Source organism: Corapipo altera, unplaced genomic scaffold, assembly GCF_003945725.1.
Source record: "Corapipo altera isolate COAL_440 unplaced genomic scaffold, ASM394572v1 68, whole genome shotgun sequence".
Taxonomy (NCBI): Eukaryota; Metazoa; Chordata; class Aves; order Passeriformes; family Pipridae; genus Corapipo; species Corapipo altera.
In genome coordinates this window covers 5,829,238-5,843,854 of record NW_020884919.1, presented here as the reverse complement: position 1 = coordinate 5,843,854, position 14,617 = coordinate 5,829,238, and the positions used below count along the sequence as shown (strand labels likewise).

General features: G+C 41.7%; 1 protein-coding gene across 5 annotated transcripts in view; it reads left to right on the top strand.

Moving 5' to 3' along the window:
- LOC113953307 (histamine N-methyltransferase-like) overlaps window positions 1-14,617 on the top strand; it is a 40,719-nt gene that overhangs the window by 5,270 nt on the left and 20,832 nt on the right. For 3 of the 5 annotated variants that reach the window (XM_027656319.1, XM_027656320.1, XM_027656318.1), the window contains 4 exons: window positions 2,177-2,284; window positions 5,738-5,868; window positions 6,438-6,531; window positions 8,856-10,067. In XM_027656319.1, the coding sequence (XP_027512120.1) occupies window positions 2,177-2,284; window positions 5,738-5,868; window positions 6,438-6,531; window positions 8,856-9,211 (689 nt within the window). In that variant the 3' untranslated portion in view covers window positions 9,212-10,067. Of the gene's footprint in view, window positions 1-2,176; window positions 2,285-5,737; window positions 5,869-6,437; window positions 6,532-8,457; window positions 10,068-14,617 lie in introns of those variants that run through there. The other 2 variants (XM_027656322.1, XM_027656321.1) reach the window with 2 other exon arrangements.

Genomic DNA, 14,617 nt, shown 5'->3' with positions numbered 1-14,617 from the left:
CCACCTGCCCTGTGCTTCACGGGGACAGAGCATGGAAGGAAACCATTTCCTTTCCACTTTTCCCCCTCTAGAGACAAAGAAACCATTTAATGCAGGATCATATCCCATTACACCCGCCCGTACACGGCGCCTACCTTCGCCCACAGCCGCTGCTTTATTAAGTTCACACTCCAGCGCGTCGCACTCTGTACCTTTAAAAACCATAAAAGTCATCAGCACTGCTATAAAGTAGCAACTTGCCATAAACTATCCCGTTACGTAAAATGTTTAATTAGAAACTTAATGGTGAACATAGTGGTAGCCTTTAAAAGGTAATTGTGTTGGAGAGTTTAAATAATTCCGATAGCCTAATTGCCAAATTGTTGATAATGCAAGCTGCCACAGATCTGGCTGTAAAATGCCTCAGGACACTTGTTTGCATATAAAACAGCTGACTGAAGTCAGTTAAGGCTGTGGATTAAATTATGAATCAAAGGGGTGGTTTTTTTGGTTAAAGACAGTACAAGGGTGGTTTGGCACGGAAGAGTGGAAAGGAATATACTAACCTATCTGCATATGGAAATACAAAATTCAAATTTTGGGGTTTTTATCAGGTCCTGCACAGCCTTTTCAAATGGCTAAGTCATTTTACAGAAAGTTGGTAAAGCAACCAAAAATCAAGCTACTGCAGTAGTTTGTTACTAATTGTCTGTTCTCAAACTTCATCATGGCAGCCTGCAGACAACTAGTTCTGCTCTGATTTTTCAACAGAATGCAGGGTTTGCAGCGATAGCAAAGCTGCAGTTATTTCTACTGCTTCGGAAATTCAATTTCCCTCCCTCAAAGAATGTGCTTCCACTGATGCCATGTAAATGTTGGTATTACTGGTTGCTTTGAGAAAGCCATGCGAGTCCGAAAAAATGAAACTCTTCCTCGCTTTATATATTATGTCCTCTGGGCACTAATGAGCAATTTAATGCTGAATATTTTCCTTCTGTACCTCAAATATTTTGTATAATGGAGCTAATGCTGACGTGGCGAGAGTTCAGGGGCACTGAAAATCATGAGGGTGGGCAGAGGCTGTGCAGGCTCTCCCTCCACAGCCCCTCAGCAAGGGCCTGTCTGGCCATCAGGGCTCGCTGAGTGATCTTCCATTCAGAACATAACTTCGTGTACTTGCAGGGAATTTTGTAACATGGAGTTGTGTGCAAGCACAAACACATCTTTCAGGACAATACATTTGCCTGAAACGTGACTCCTGGCTCTGTTATTCACTGTAGTTACCCTGTGTTTCACTCTTTCAACCTTAATTTATTCCTCTATTATTTTTCCACCTAAAATCTATCCAAGCACAATAAGCAGAAGTGAGCTTGAAGAAAGCTAAGCAAGCCACTGGGATATTGTCCCTGGACCTGTGCCTCAGTCAGGAATATCATCTCCCTAAGTTTGCTATACACAGAAGGGGTGAGATGCCAAGACATATGGCAGCTATTTTTAAATTTTGAAATGTTGGATCTACTGATGCATCCATCAATCAAATAATTATAGCTGGCACGAACAGTGTTTAGAGAGAACTATCCCTCACACAAAAAAATGAAAGTGGAATCATCTCCGAGGTATTCTGTAAACAGGGTTTGGATAAACATGTGCTCTATTCATCATTCTTTTGGGAAAAGTCACGGGACACTAAAGACAAACAGACATGTTTGTCTCTGATTCCAGTGTAAACACATATTTTCTTTGCCCTCCCCCACATGACCTTGTAAACAGTGAGGCACTTGGCTAAAAATGCTCTTACTGACTCCTAAGGAATCCTGCCAGGTTTACTGGTGACTTGGGACCATCAGAACTGGCACTGTCAGAGTCATTTAGGATATCTCTCAAGAGGTTGGACCATACCCAGAAAATATGAGGTCAAGCCACAGGTATGACTGTGGCTGATTTTTCCCTTGGCAGTCAGAGAGGAGAGATGAAGATAGTTGGAATGGATATTTAGATTTTTCTGAAATCCTAGAGCTCAATCTCCAGTGGCAACCTACTGAAAATACAAAACAGCTGCACGTACCCGTGTTGTACGTCTTCTGTATGCAAACAGCAGGCACCAGTCTTCAAAACCGGGGATGTGATGGTGGTGATGGAGACCACATTTGCCTGAGCTCTGCTTTCATTTTGTGTTTCATGTCTCCTGCTTCCCTAGGTGAGATGGACCTGCTGATCCTCTCAAAAGTACAAGCCAGATATCCCGGAGTCAGCATCAACAATGAGGTGATAGAGCCAAGTGCTGACCAAATCTCCAAGTACAAAGGTATTTTTACATTAAATAAATTAAATTTACATTAAATATGCTAAATGCATTAAAAAGTGTTGAAAGCTGGATGGCCCTACATTCAAATGTATTCTTGTCAGAAATGTCTCATAAAAGTTAAAAAGTTCACTCTTCTATACTTTTTTGCCATCATTACTTCTCAACAATGTTTACTGTTTTTAAAATCTTAGTCTCTCACACTGCAAGAACTCTGCATGGCAAATGCTTGGCTAGACAGACTTTAAAAGTCAAACAAGGTGGGAAGTGATTGGTGATTGTATGAGAATAGAGTAAAATACCCACATTTCAGAAAGTTTTTCTCCTTCAACTTGCACTGAATCAGGATCCTTCCTCGGCATCAAAGGGAAAATGTTAATGTCTCATGGTAATTCTCTGACATCTTAAAAATCGTTTCCAACAAATAGCTAAACCTCACAGTGATGCACTAAATTAGTTACCATGCTTTGAATTAGAAAACACGGACAGGAAAGCAAGACTGACAGGAAAGACTTCTGCCATGTGCTCTGGGGCTTAGAGTTTGTTTCCTTCCACCAACCCAAAGGTCCGAGCAGCACTCAAGAAGAAAAGCAAATCGTTTTCCAAGGAGGATTGAGTGTTAACAAGGGTACTTTGGTCAAATTGCCCTACAAAGTGAGCATTAAATAGCAACCCACAGTTTGATTATCACTGGATTAACACCTACTAGGCTTCACCTTAGCAAGTAATTATGGTGTTATGTGGAGGTGACGCCAGCTGCATGTACGAGCTGTGAGCAGCCCAGAGCACGGCACACCTTCCCAGAGAGGGGCTGCTGAATGGATGTGACAGTAATGAATGAACCTCATCAGCAGACTGTGTTGCTGGAAATACTCCAAACCATAGTAAACACCAGGCTGTAAAACCACACTGTAAATCTCCAACTCTTGCTCTTGCTTCAGTCCTTAAAAATGAAGCATTCTCGGTATGAAGCAGCTTGTGGAAGTCAAAGGAAAAAAAAATTCCCTTCTCCCTGCAGTGTGGGAATTCAGAGTCACTGGAAACACCAAAGGCTCCCAAGAAACACGTAATTTCTTTATATCTGTCTCTGTATTACATGGACCTGATCTTTTAAAAAATCAAAAATACAAAATCCCGTGAGCTTTTACATTGCTCCAGGCTGAAATGGTGAAGGATGGGCAACAGAGCATCTGCTCTGTTCGTGAGACATTTGTGCGCCTGCACAAAGGATTTCTGTCCTATCTGGGCTATGTAGGACTGGGTTTGCTCTGAATCTTCCTAAGTGGTCCCACCAGCTACCACCAACAGTCCTATCCTACTTTAATGAACTTCTTTCCAGAAGGAAGTTAAAGAAAAATATAACATGTTGCCCTTATTTTAAGTTTTATGCTAAACTGGAAATGAAATATTCATCTGAATTTCTTTCTTTAAACTTTCTTATTTGGTAATTAATCATGTCCCCAGTAGGTACCATTAATTAGGTTTCTGAGGCCTCAGATTTTCTGTGGAGAATTAGAAACATTATCTGCACCTCTGAGGATTCAGGAATTATGTTTTCTGCCTCACCAAATACTTTCTCCTAGGGAAGTAGAAGCCAAGCTCACAAGAGAAACTTCACACTGGGACATGCAGTGATGACAAACTCAGGTTTCTCTTAGGCTGAGACATACGATGGAAGCTCCACTCAAAGCTCCATGGCTGGGCTGTGGCTTTCCTTCATTCCTGGTCCACGGCCAGGTGAAGTCCTCTGGTGACTATAATTGGAGTGTTGGTGGCCCCAGGACTGAGCTGCCTTGCCATTGCACATCTGCAGGTGGCCCAGTTTTGAGGGCATCTGACAGGGGCACATGACCAGCTTTGAACCAGACAACAGTCTGGGGTGAACTCAAGAGAAAATTAAGGAAAACTTTTCAGAATGGCTTCAGATGAATCTTTGGGCAGAAAATCCACATAATGAATTTGCCTTTCCTGAAATTTTGACTTTAAAGGCCCACCCTGGCAAGCAATTCAGTTGTCATCCTGGCTCCTCCTTGCAGACAGACTAGCAGCTGAACGGAACCAGATTGCACCAGATTATTGGTGATGGGGATATGAACTGCTGCTGGATGACACCTGAGTTTAAAACAGCAAATGAAGTCTGAACTGCAAGTGCTGTGGCCATTGACTGATAAAGGGAAGTTAACAGAGTAACAGCAGCAGCATCTGAAGGAGATGGCCCATTTCCAACCACAGAAGAATGGAGATAAGCACTGATGGAGCATTTCTCATCTGTCTGAGGGGGTTGTGTCCTAATCAGAGCCCAAAAGGAGTAACATTGTCGTTAATGGTGTAAAGGCACTGGTTTTAGCAAATTGTGTTGTTTTGAACATGTGTTCTGTAGCTAAGGCTCAGTCTGCCTTTGGGCCATTTAAGTTTTAAATTTATGCTAACTCCAGCGAAGCACAGGAATTGCATCCAGGCTAGCTTTGTCCTGGAGCAATCCTGGGCGCCAGGCAGGAACGCAGTGAGATGAGCTCCATATGCCAGCAGATGGACATTAGTATTCCAGCATCCCCTAAATTATGAAATTCTCTCTCAGTTTTGCTCCTATAAAAAGGAAAGAAATGCAGTGATAAGCCAGGCCTTCAGTGTAACTTATTCTTTGAATCCACTTCTCCAGCTTTCTGCTTTCCTCAGTTGCTAATGTGCATTGTATTGAGGTCTGAAAACACTCCATATATCGCTCCTTATCCTAGTCTTTGCTTTAAAACACTGTCTTCCCTTTTACCTGAAGCAGTTAGCCAAAACTGTGCACTTCTGAAAAATTATTTCAACATAGCAGAAGCCAAAATGTCAAGAGTTAGGTCCTTGTTTACAGAGCAAATCTCCTTCCTTCTCCCACCATCCCGGTTATGCAGTCTCAGAAGGAGACATTTGCTTTCTCTGCCATTCTCAGCCTTTTAATTGTGCTTCTCTCCACAATAACCCACTCTTTGATCCATCCTTGAACTCCTGTATTTATTTGGGGAAAACCCTCCACCACAGCCTGGCTTCTGCTCAGCCATGTGGGTTTTGTGTGGCACTTGTGTGATGGGACCATCGGTCCTTCTCCTATTGAATGTGAAGTGTGCTGCTTGTGGCCTCATAAATGTTCATCCCAACCAATATATTTTAAATCAACTTGAACTGGTCATGGGGAAGAATGTATTATTTTTTAAGTCAGGTAAAAATCAGAGGAGCCCAAATGAGGCAGCAAAGGAAAAAGCATCAGACCCTCTTAAGACTTCATCCTACAAAGCCCTTCACAGCCTCCTCCTCACATATGGGCTCAAGGTTTTAAATATTCCACTGTTGTGTTTAGCTGGTACCAAAACTCTCTATCTAAATATGACTTTTGGATGTATTAAAGCTCTGAGTGGAAATCAGCCACATATTTGCAATTGAGATAACTTTGTCCTGCCTTCTCCTGTATTTCAGAGCGTGTGGCTCAGACATCAAACCTTGGGAAGGTAAAGTTTACCTGGCATGAGGAGACAGCTGATGAGTATGAAAGTCGAATGAATGCAGAAAAGAAGTCTAAAAAGTGGGACTTCATTCACATGATCCAGGTAAGAGTCTCTGCAAAGTAAATGCTATCAAAGTCTTGGCTGTTAAAAGTATGCATGAAGTATGTGACCTCATTATTCACTCTAAGGGGAAGAAAGGTGAGTTTACTTCCCAGTAATTTGAAGTACTTCAGCATGAGTGAACTGCAAAAATGAAAAGCAGCTTTGAGCACAGTAGTCCTATTAACCAGGCTGTGGGTGGCAGTCAACTAAAAATACATTTTAACTAGTGTCTTCAAAAGCTCCTTGTCCTCTCCATGAAATTGCCTTTGTATTTCCAAGTTCACTGAAGCCCTTACAAGCCATCTTCACTGCAAAGAAAGGTGAATCTCTTTATCTCAGGTTAATGAATGAACATGAGCTTGGTCCTGGGAGAGCCAGAGAGCAGGCACAGCAGTGACAGCCTGAGCCTGCAGTGCAAGCCCACTGCCTGGCATCTTGCTAATGTGCCTTGTTGTCCCGCTGCTCACCTGTCAGGATTGCCCCTATTTGGATTATTTTACCAGTGGTATTAGTTATAACAGTCACTCAGGATGGCACTGTGTGTCTATCAGCATCTCTGTTTTTTCCAGATGCTCTACTATGTGAAAGATATCCCAGCAACTGTGCGGTATTTCCACAGCCTCCTGGAATCACAGGCAAAGCTCCTCATTATCCTGGTGTCAGGTGAGAGTTGCTCCACCAGTGCTGCCCAGTAAGCCAAGAGCTGTGAGGACCTTTGGGGTTCCTGTGAGTTTAGGACAGGCCACAGAGGTGAACTGACATCCATTGAAACCTGTGTGAGTCATAAACACCACGATGTTATGAGCCACCAAACCCACCTCGTGGGCACAAAACATCTTCCTCTTGCCCTGTGCTTTTCCCCATCCTACAGCCTGTCCAGCTGTGGACGACAGCAGAGGCCTCACATCAGGAGAGAGGCTCCATCCTGCAGCTGTCACTCAGAAGAGCTGCTCCAGCCTCTGCTGTTTGCTGGAAAAGGCTTTCCAGGCTGGGCGCTGCATTATCTCGCTCCAGGAGACTTGTGGCATTAAGCAAACGGCCACGACGGGGCTCGGCTGTGCCATACAGCAGGTGTTACAGCACATATGGTTCATTTTCTTCTCAAACTGCCCATTTCCTTAGTATCATCATTTTTGTGTAGAAAACAGCATTCTTAGGCTCTTTCAGGTCTCATAGAGGTACTCTGTGGTCAATCCAGCAGGAAAATGTAGGAGCAGAGTAAACAACGACCTTTTAATACTGTGAGGAAGTTATGCCAGAGGTACTGAAATGGTGGAGTCCAATTTGACTCTGGAAAGCCTTTAATTTGCCTTAAAAGCTATGGAAATTTTAGTTGTGTAAACGGTCTCATCTGATAATTTTGAAAGGGATGTTAAGCATTATTTGTTCAGAGGTTTAAGCTTAATTTCTTACTGAATTTGGCCACGTCTGCAAACTGTATTTGATGAAGTTGCTTTTCATTTTGTTCATGAAGGGTCCACAATGAAGTGACAATTCTCTGAACCACATTTATCCAAACTATTTTTTATCCAAAATGTTTTTGGTTCAAAGTGTTTTCAAGCAGTTCACAACAAGAAATCTCTATTTTAAATGATACTATTTTAAATGATTTAAAAAACCACTGTACTTGTTCTTTGACTGAATGAGAATAGATCATAATATCAGACTATTGCTGATTATTTACACATATTTAATTGAAATTCTTTTTCAGTTACTTAACCTCTCCATTCGGTTATTCACAAAACGTGAATAAAGGAAGGAACACGTGCTTATTAAAAATTAAAATTATTAAAGTTCTGAGTTCACAAAGAGGATTTGAAGTCCTCTGTGGGCAATGTGACTCCATGTTTTCTGATGGAGCAGAAGTTGCTGGAACCAACAAAAAAGTGGGAGAGAGGAGCAGGGCTCAGAATAGAAGAGAGGAAGGCAAGGGAAAACCTTGGGGGAAACAAGTGAATAGAGAGGAAGGAAGAAATGCCATGAAAACGAGCACTGAAGCAAAAAGAGGTACTGAAAGATCAGCAGAACAAAATTCATTTCAGAAAAGAAAATGTCATCTCCAACACAAACACATCAGGCTGTGTTAATTAAAAACGAGTCGTTGGTAGGAGAGGGCTTGGGTCAGTTGGTGGAGTTGCAATCCCTCCTGCTCCGACCCTGCTGGGAGAGCAGGCGAGTTGCAGGAGCTATGGATCTGTTTACATCGCCCTGAAAACAAAAGCAGTGCCATATGCTGAGCCTGTCGAGGGCCATTATAATAATGCTGCGTTCAGGTACTGTATAATTGCTCGGCTCAGAGACGGCACTGAGTCACACAACACTGACACCAGCAAATTTCCTGCAATTAGCGCTCTGCATTCAATTTCCACCAGGTGAAAGAAAATATTGTAGCCTCTCTTCTAAACACCAAACTGTTTATTTGACTATAAATAACTGTTTGCAGATAAAGCAACTGCAAAACCGCGGAGCAACTGGTTTTAGGACTTAGGGAGAATTATAGTTGTAACTTTGAAGAGCTGCTCATTAGGCTCGAAGTTATTTTCATCCTGTCCAGTCATTGTGGGTGATCCTTTTAAAAATGATTTACAGCAGAAATACTGAATCAGATATCCAGACTGAGGAAAAATAAAGATATGAAGACATAACTCGGGACTTTTCAACTCACCCAGCTGGTTTTGTTTTGTAAAATGTCTCTTGAGAAGAGGTACATGCACGGGTGTGAACTGCTCCAGCCTCATCTGGGGGCTTTGGGGAGAGGTGCTGGAGCTCCAGGGTAGATAATGTGTCCACCTACTCCAGCAGTCCCCAAACCTGAGGCACAGGAGCAGAGAGTCAGCCCTCACCATCATACCCCAGGACACACCCCAAGTCTGGGAAGATCCTGCTCGCAGTGATGACAACTGCTAAAAAACCAGAGATGATCAAAAATGTGTTCAAATAATGTTGTTCCTTACTCCTGAGCATTCTTCTGGTGGTTCATCTCTTAGGAAAGAGTGGCTGGGAAACGCTGTGGAAGAAGTACGGGTCTTCTTTCCCTTTGAATGATCTCTGCTCTTACGTTTCCTCTGGTGACTTGCCAAAGATACTGGATTCAGCAGGGCTGAAGTACCAGCTCTACGAGCTCCCGTCCCACTTGGACATAACAAGCTGCTTTATTGAAGGGGACAAAGATGGGGAGCTATTGCTGGATTTCCTGACAGAAACATTGGAGTTTTCTAAAACTGCTCCTCCTGAACTAAAGTGTCAGTTAATGGAAGAGTTAAGAAAGCCTGGATGCAGTGAAAACAGAGATGGGAAGGTGCTTTTCAATAACAACCTATGTGTAATAGTGATTGAGCCATGAATTAACCTCTTCTTGCTTCTTGATCTAAAGCAAAAAGTCAGATACAAACTGTTAAGTACAGAAATATGTTTTTTTTAATATTTTTAAATGGCTTAATTCAGCACTGATATATAGTTTTTGGAGCTTGTTAAGAAATCAGTATTAACATCTGTTGTTATAAGTGAGCTTTAATAGCTGATTAATTCCACACTAATCCATGAATGTTTAACTCACTGGGCAGTAAATTGTGTTTTATCATACGGATGTTGTATAATCAGCTATAACTCAGCCTATCCACTCAGGCACTACAGAAACCTAACCATTTCCTAAGAAATAATCCACAGCTACATGTGGTTTCATCATTGTTTACAGACCAAGTAAACCAATTACAGCTTCTCAGTGCAGCTAGCAGGAGTGGAGGCTCAGAATGACCGACTATTGGATGGCTCCTTGATGGGATTTCTTGAGCTTCTGACTTCAATATCTCATACCTTCAGTTACTGTGAAAGTGGCCTCACACCTGCATGTTCAATGGTTACCTTCTCCTGCCTCCGAAGCCAACTCCATTTAATGGCACTGCTTCCTTTTTTCCTGGATTTTTACTTTATGATGATGTACAAGAGGAAAGCAATGGAAGATGGTTGAGGCACAGGGTCGGTAACAACTGTCCTGGAGAGGTGCATTTCAGTGGTGAGCCCTGATGCAAAGTCTTTGGTCAGGAATCAGCAGCTACAGTCACACAGGACTTTTTTTTATTTTTTGTATTTTTAATTAACCACACAAACCTTCTGGTCACACCATTTCCCTCGACAGGCAGCGGAGGCCTGTGAGCTTTGTAACAAGGAAAATGTAAAAATAAAATGTGATACAAAACTGACCAGTTCCAGTAGCATTTTTTTCATTTTCAATGGTGTCGTGTCAGGTAAATCTGTTCAGTATATAGGGAGTTCAGCAAGAAGGTGTTTCATCTCCTTAGTTCCTGCTCCATGTGAGGCTGTTGGGGTTGATGCATTTGTTTTGCTAAATGATTTTATGGTTTTAGGAACTGTTTTGCTCTCTATGAGGCACAATACATAGTGGAATACAATAAAGTCGCTTGAATGGATTTAATAGTCTGAATACTCAATTTGTCCCGTGATACAGGTGTGATTTTTGCCATTGAAATAATTTGATTCAGTGTTGAAATGGTTTACTTTAGGTAATACTTTAGCTGCAAGAAATTATGTTTTATTTTTTCACACACATGTCTGATAAAATATAGATTATTAATGATATGAAGTGATTTCAAGAGATCATATTAGGCATTAATAGCTGTTTATATTCATTTTGGGGCAAATTATTTGAAACACAAACTTCTCCTAGTGCTCAGATATTAATTCCAGTGTATTTTAGAATGTTTCCTTGATGTTTCTCAGCTGTTGAACAGAACAAGATCTATTACCACTTTACACAGTTCTGTGCACAGACTCCTGCGTTACATGACCTCAGTATATCTGTAAGCTGCTACAGTCACATGCCAAAGCAGGAAAGAAAGAAAATCTCTCATTAGAACAGATTGCTGCATGCATTTCTAATGGAAAACAAATTAAAGACACAAATTTTTTCGTAGCTCTTTTATGCTGTCAGTGACCTTTTCTAAATGGTGCTTGCAAACGAGGTGACCGCTGAATATTGCCACATCAACCCTGTCAGGAGTGAGAGATCTTTGAGAGCCACAGAAATGCCCAAACAAAAACAAACCCCCTCAAATCCAACAACAAAACCCAGCAATAAGATGCACACGCAGATCCTGTTGTTTTTCCTTTTTTTAGCAGACTTAAAAAATAACATGAAAAAAGGGGTTTTAGGGGTTTTGGGGGAGGTTTGTTCTAAAAATGCAGGAGAGAGCAGGAAAGATGAGGAGGAGCAGAGCTGATATGGAGAGGAGAGGAGGATATGACCACACACACACAAAAGATGTTCAGTGTGAATGCACGAGAGAGCTCCTTCCCCTCTTTTGCTTCTGAGGAGAATTTCATTAAAAAAACTGGAGGAAAAAAATACAGTAAACTCCGTTCTGTATATGCTGCTGCTTCTGCTAAGGGACTAGGGGAAAACTGAATCAGCAGAGCACCCTTAAGGGATAAATTATTTTTAATTTTAAATTTGGAACACACACATTTCCAAGAAGTAAATATTACTTAGTAGGAAATGAGTGTGGGGAAGCACAATTTTATGCTCATTTTACCATAAAAACGGTAGGACATTTTGTAAATCTCTCAAAGAACTTCCTAACAGAGTGAAGAACCACATTTCCATGTGGGAATCACCCTTAATTGTACAGTGAGACACTGCTATTCCACAGCATGGTTGGGGAGTGCAGTTTGTTTATGGACTGGGATTTACATGGCAATTTTGAGTTTACCTGTGTGCTTTCTGCACCAAATTAATTGTTTTCCTCTCAGAAAGTCTGCCTTATCTCAACCAGCAGAAATTGCTTTGAAAAGCACGTCTCCAGACCAGCCCTGGTTTTTGCAAACCCCCAGGTCGATGGGATGGGTCTTCATAGAACCATAAAATCATAGAATATTTTGGGTTGGAAGGAACCTTCAAGATCATCCAGTTTCAACCTCTCTGCCATGGGCAGGGACACCTTCCTGTAGATCAGGTTGCTCCAAGCCCCATCCTACCTGGCCTTGGACTCTTACAGGGATGGGGCACCAACAGCTTCTCTGGGCAACCTGTGCCAGGGCCTCACCACCCTCAAAATGAAGAATTTCTACCCAATATCTAATCTAAACCTGCCCTCCGTCAGTTTGAATCCTTTTCTCTTGTCTTATCACTACATGCCTTGCGAAAAGAGCAAATCCCAACCCCACATTTTCCTCACTTACACCCCTAGAAAACTAACTTATACAGAGGTTCACTGAGAGAAGTGGTATTAAACCAGCATAGCACTGACTGAAACATGTAAGGCTTCAGGATACCTGTATTAAAAAATATCCCAGAAATGATCCTGAAAGTTCTTCATGCATGGGTGCCCCTTTCTGGCTAAATACACGTTTTAGCAATGAAACGTGACTCTGGGTAAATGCAATCCTTTATATTGCATCTATATATTTCTCAGAGATGGCTCTGAACAGTGTTTGTTTTCAAATTGGGAGACATTCATTTTCCTTTTCATTTCATAAGCACATAAACCTGGAATACAATACAGGTACAGGAGAAAAGAGCTGGAGGGAGGGAGGGAGAAGGAAGAGGAGGAAGTCTGCTTTGAAACAGCAGGCAAACACTCAGGCCTGTGTCCCTCTGATAAGTAAGAATGAGCTTGTGGCTCTGATGGTGCATCAGGTGATTATTTTCCAATGTAATTCCCGTGGGAGGTTTGCTGTGCGGGGAAGGGAATAGCCCGATGTCCATGAGCGAGGTGCGGCTTTGGAGCGATGCCACACGGGAAGGCTGGGGCAGAGCCACAGCAAGGGAGGAAAAGGCTGACCCCCTCCAAAGGAGCCCAGACTTCGTGTGTATATCCCCCTGCATCAAACACATCTGCCTGAGCAGCTTCAGGGTTGTTACTTTAAATCATACATAGAAAAATATTCTCCCTGCTCCGTTAATTACAACAGCAAATTGAACAAATGCACTCACAGCTCGGCTGCTGTCGCCATTCCTACGTCGGTGTAATTCATGCTTGCAGCCCATGATAGGATTTTTAATGTCATTACACAGTAGTGCAAAGTCTTCATTTTTAATAAAAATACAAATGCTAAAATGAAATGGATTAATATCTAATTTTACATCTTCATTTACATGATGTGCAAAATTATCTTAAATATTTGTTATGGATGGAGTGGCTTTCCACCAATTTAGGTGCTTTTTTTTTTCATACAGGAGAATGTTAACAGAAATTGTAGCATAAATCATTGCCTTGTACAGTACCAGAAGGCGCATATAAAAACCCATATCTTTACTGCACATATTTCCCATTAACCATAATCTATTAGTAATTGAAGTTCATTACAAATTCTTGTAGACTTTATTGCTATCATGCTGCATGACATAGTGAACCTGGCTTGCATAACAAGAAGTCCTTGCTGGGAAATATCCTATTAACAATGACAGTGCATTTGTCATTGTGATAATAAATCCAAAGCTGCCTGTAGATTATAAATTATTGTGGCGCCATTTCCACTGTTATAGTTTAAAAGTTTTGTCAGCACTTCCATTTTACCCCTGCTTTACGGGCAGTTATAACCTGACCATAAAAATCTGCAGGGAGCTGAATCCCAGTTTACAAGGTCTCAGCCCAAGAGCGCGTTTCTTCCCTCAGTAAGATTCATATTTCATCCACATAAAAACCTCTGAGGCAGAAGCTGTGTTTATGACAGATCTTCAGGTTCTACATTTGCATAGATTTTAATTGGGAAAAACCAGGCTATTTGTCAAGTTATTTGTCCATATTTCTAAAGATTGTGGTAAAATTTAAAAATTCATCAGGACAAAAAGACGGGAGCTGAGCTGAGCTAAGTGTTCACTGTTTTAGCACCTGAAAAAACCTCAGTCCTTATCTCCAGGTGCCACAGACTTTGGGGAGGCATTAAGCACACCCTGCTTCTCTTCAAAGGAGAAACTGGAGGGAAATGATGCTTCCAAATGCCCCACAAAGATGTTTTGAGGATTAATTACTGACACTGAAATTCTGGCATCCACTCAAGTCATCCTTCATCACGTCTATGCAATTCTTTCAGCTCTATATAGGTTTTAAGTGTTATTAAAAGAAAATTGCCATAGAGTTGAACTTTAAGCATTAATTATGACTTGAGATATAAATGACATCAGGTCAAATCTTTCACAATTTAACTCTGTAATTGACTTCAGCTCTCTGCACCAAGGGATATCTATCTAGCTGAATGCATCTGTCTAACACATTTCTCAAGTGCCTATAGCAGTGCATCCAATTAGCTGGACTTAACCATTATGCCTCACCAGCTCCTAAATAGTGCGGGATGAAGCCTTCATTTCCCTGAAATCATTGGGAAAACTCCCTCCCACCAGCAAGGCCAGGTTTTCACATCATCCTGCAATACACGCTCTGTTTTTAACTACTGTTTTCATGGGGTGGAGAATGGATTTTGAAGTAAATATAATAATTCTCTTTTCACATCAACAATGTCTTTCATCTCACAATGCCCCAAATTACTTTAAAATCTTGATATGCAAAATCACTTCTCTTGTCACTGAGGTGCAGCAATCTCCTGGGTGAAATTCAGCAGCTGTTGGATGTTTCATGGCACCGTTTCACTGTGATTTATTGTGGGGTGAGGAGGAGGTGACTGTTGGCAGTCACTGACAATGCCAAGGAGCAGAAAGCAATTTCCCAGGCTGGCACTGAGCAGGGGCACAGACACTAACAAGTCTCCAGCCAAAATTGCAACCAGCTTCACCTCT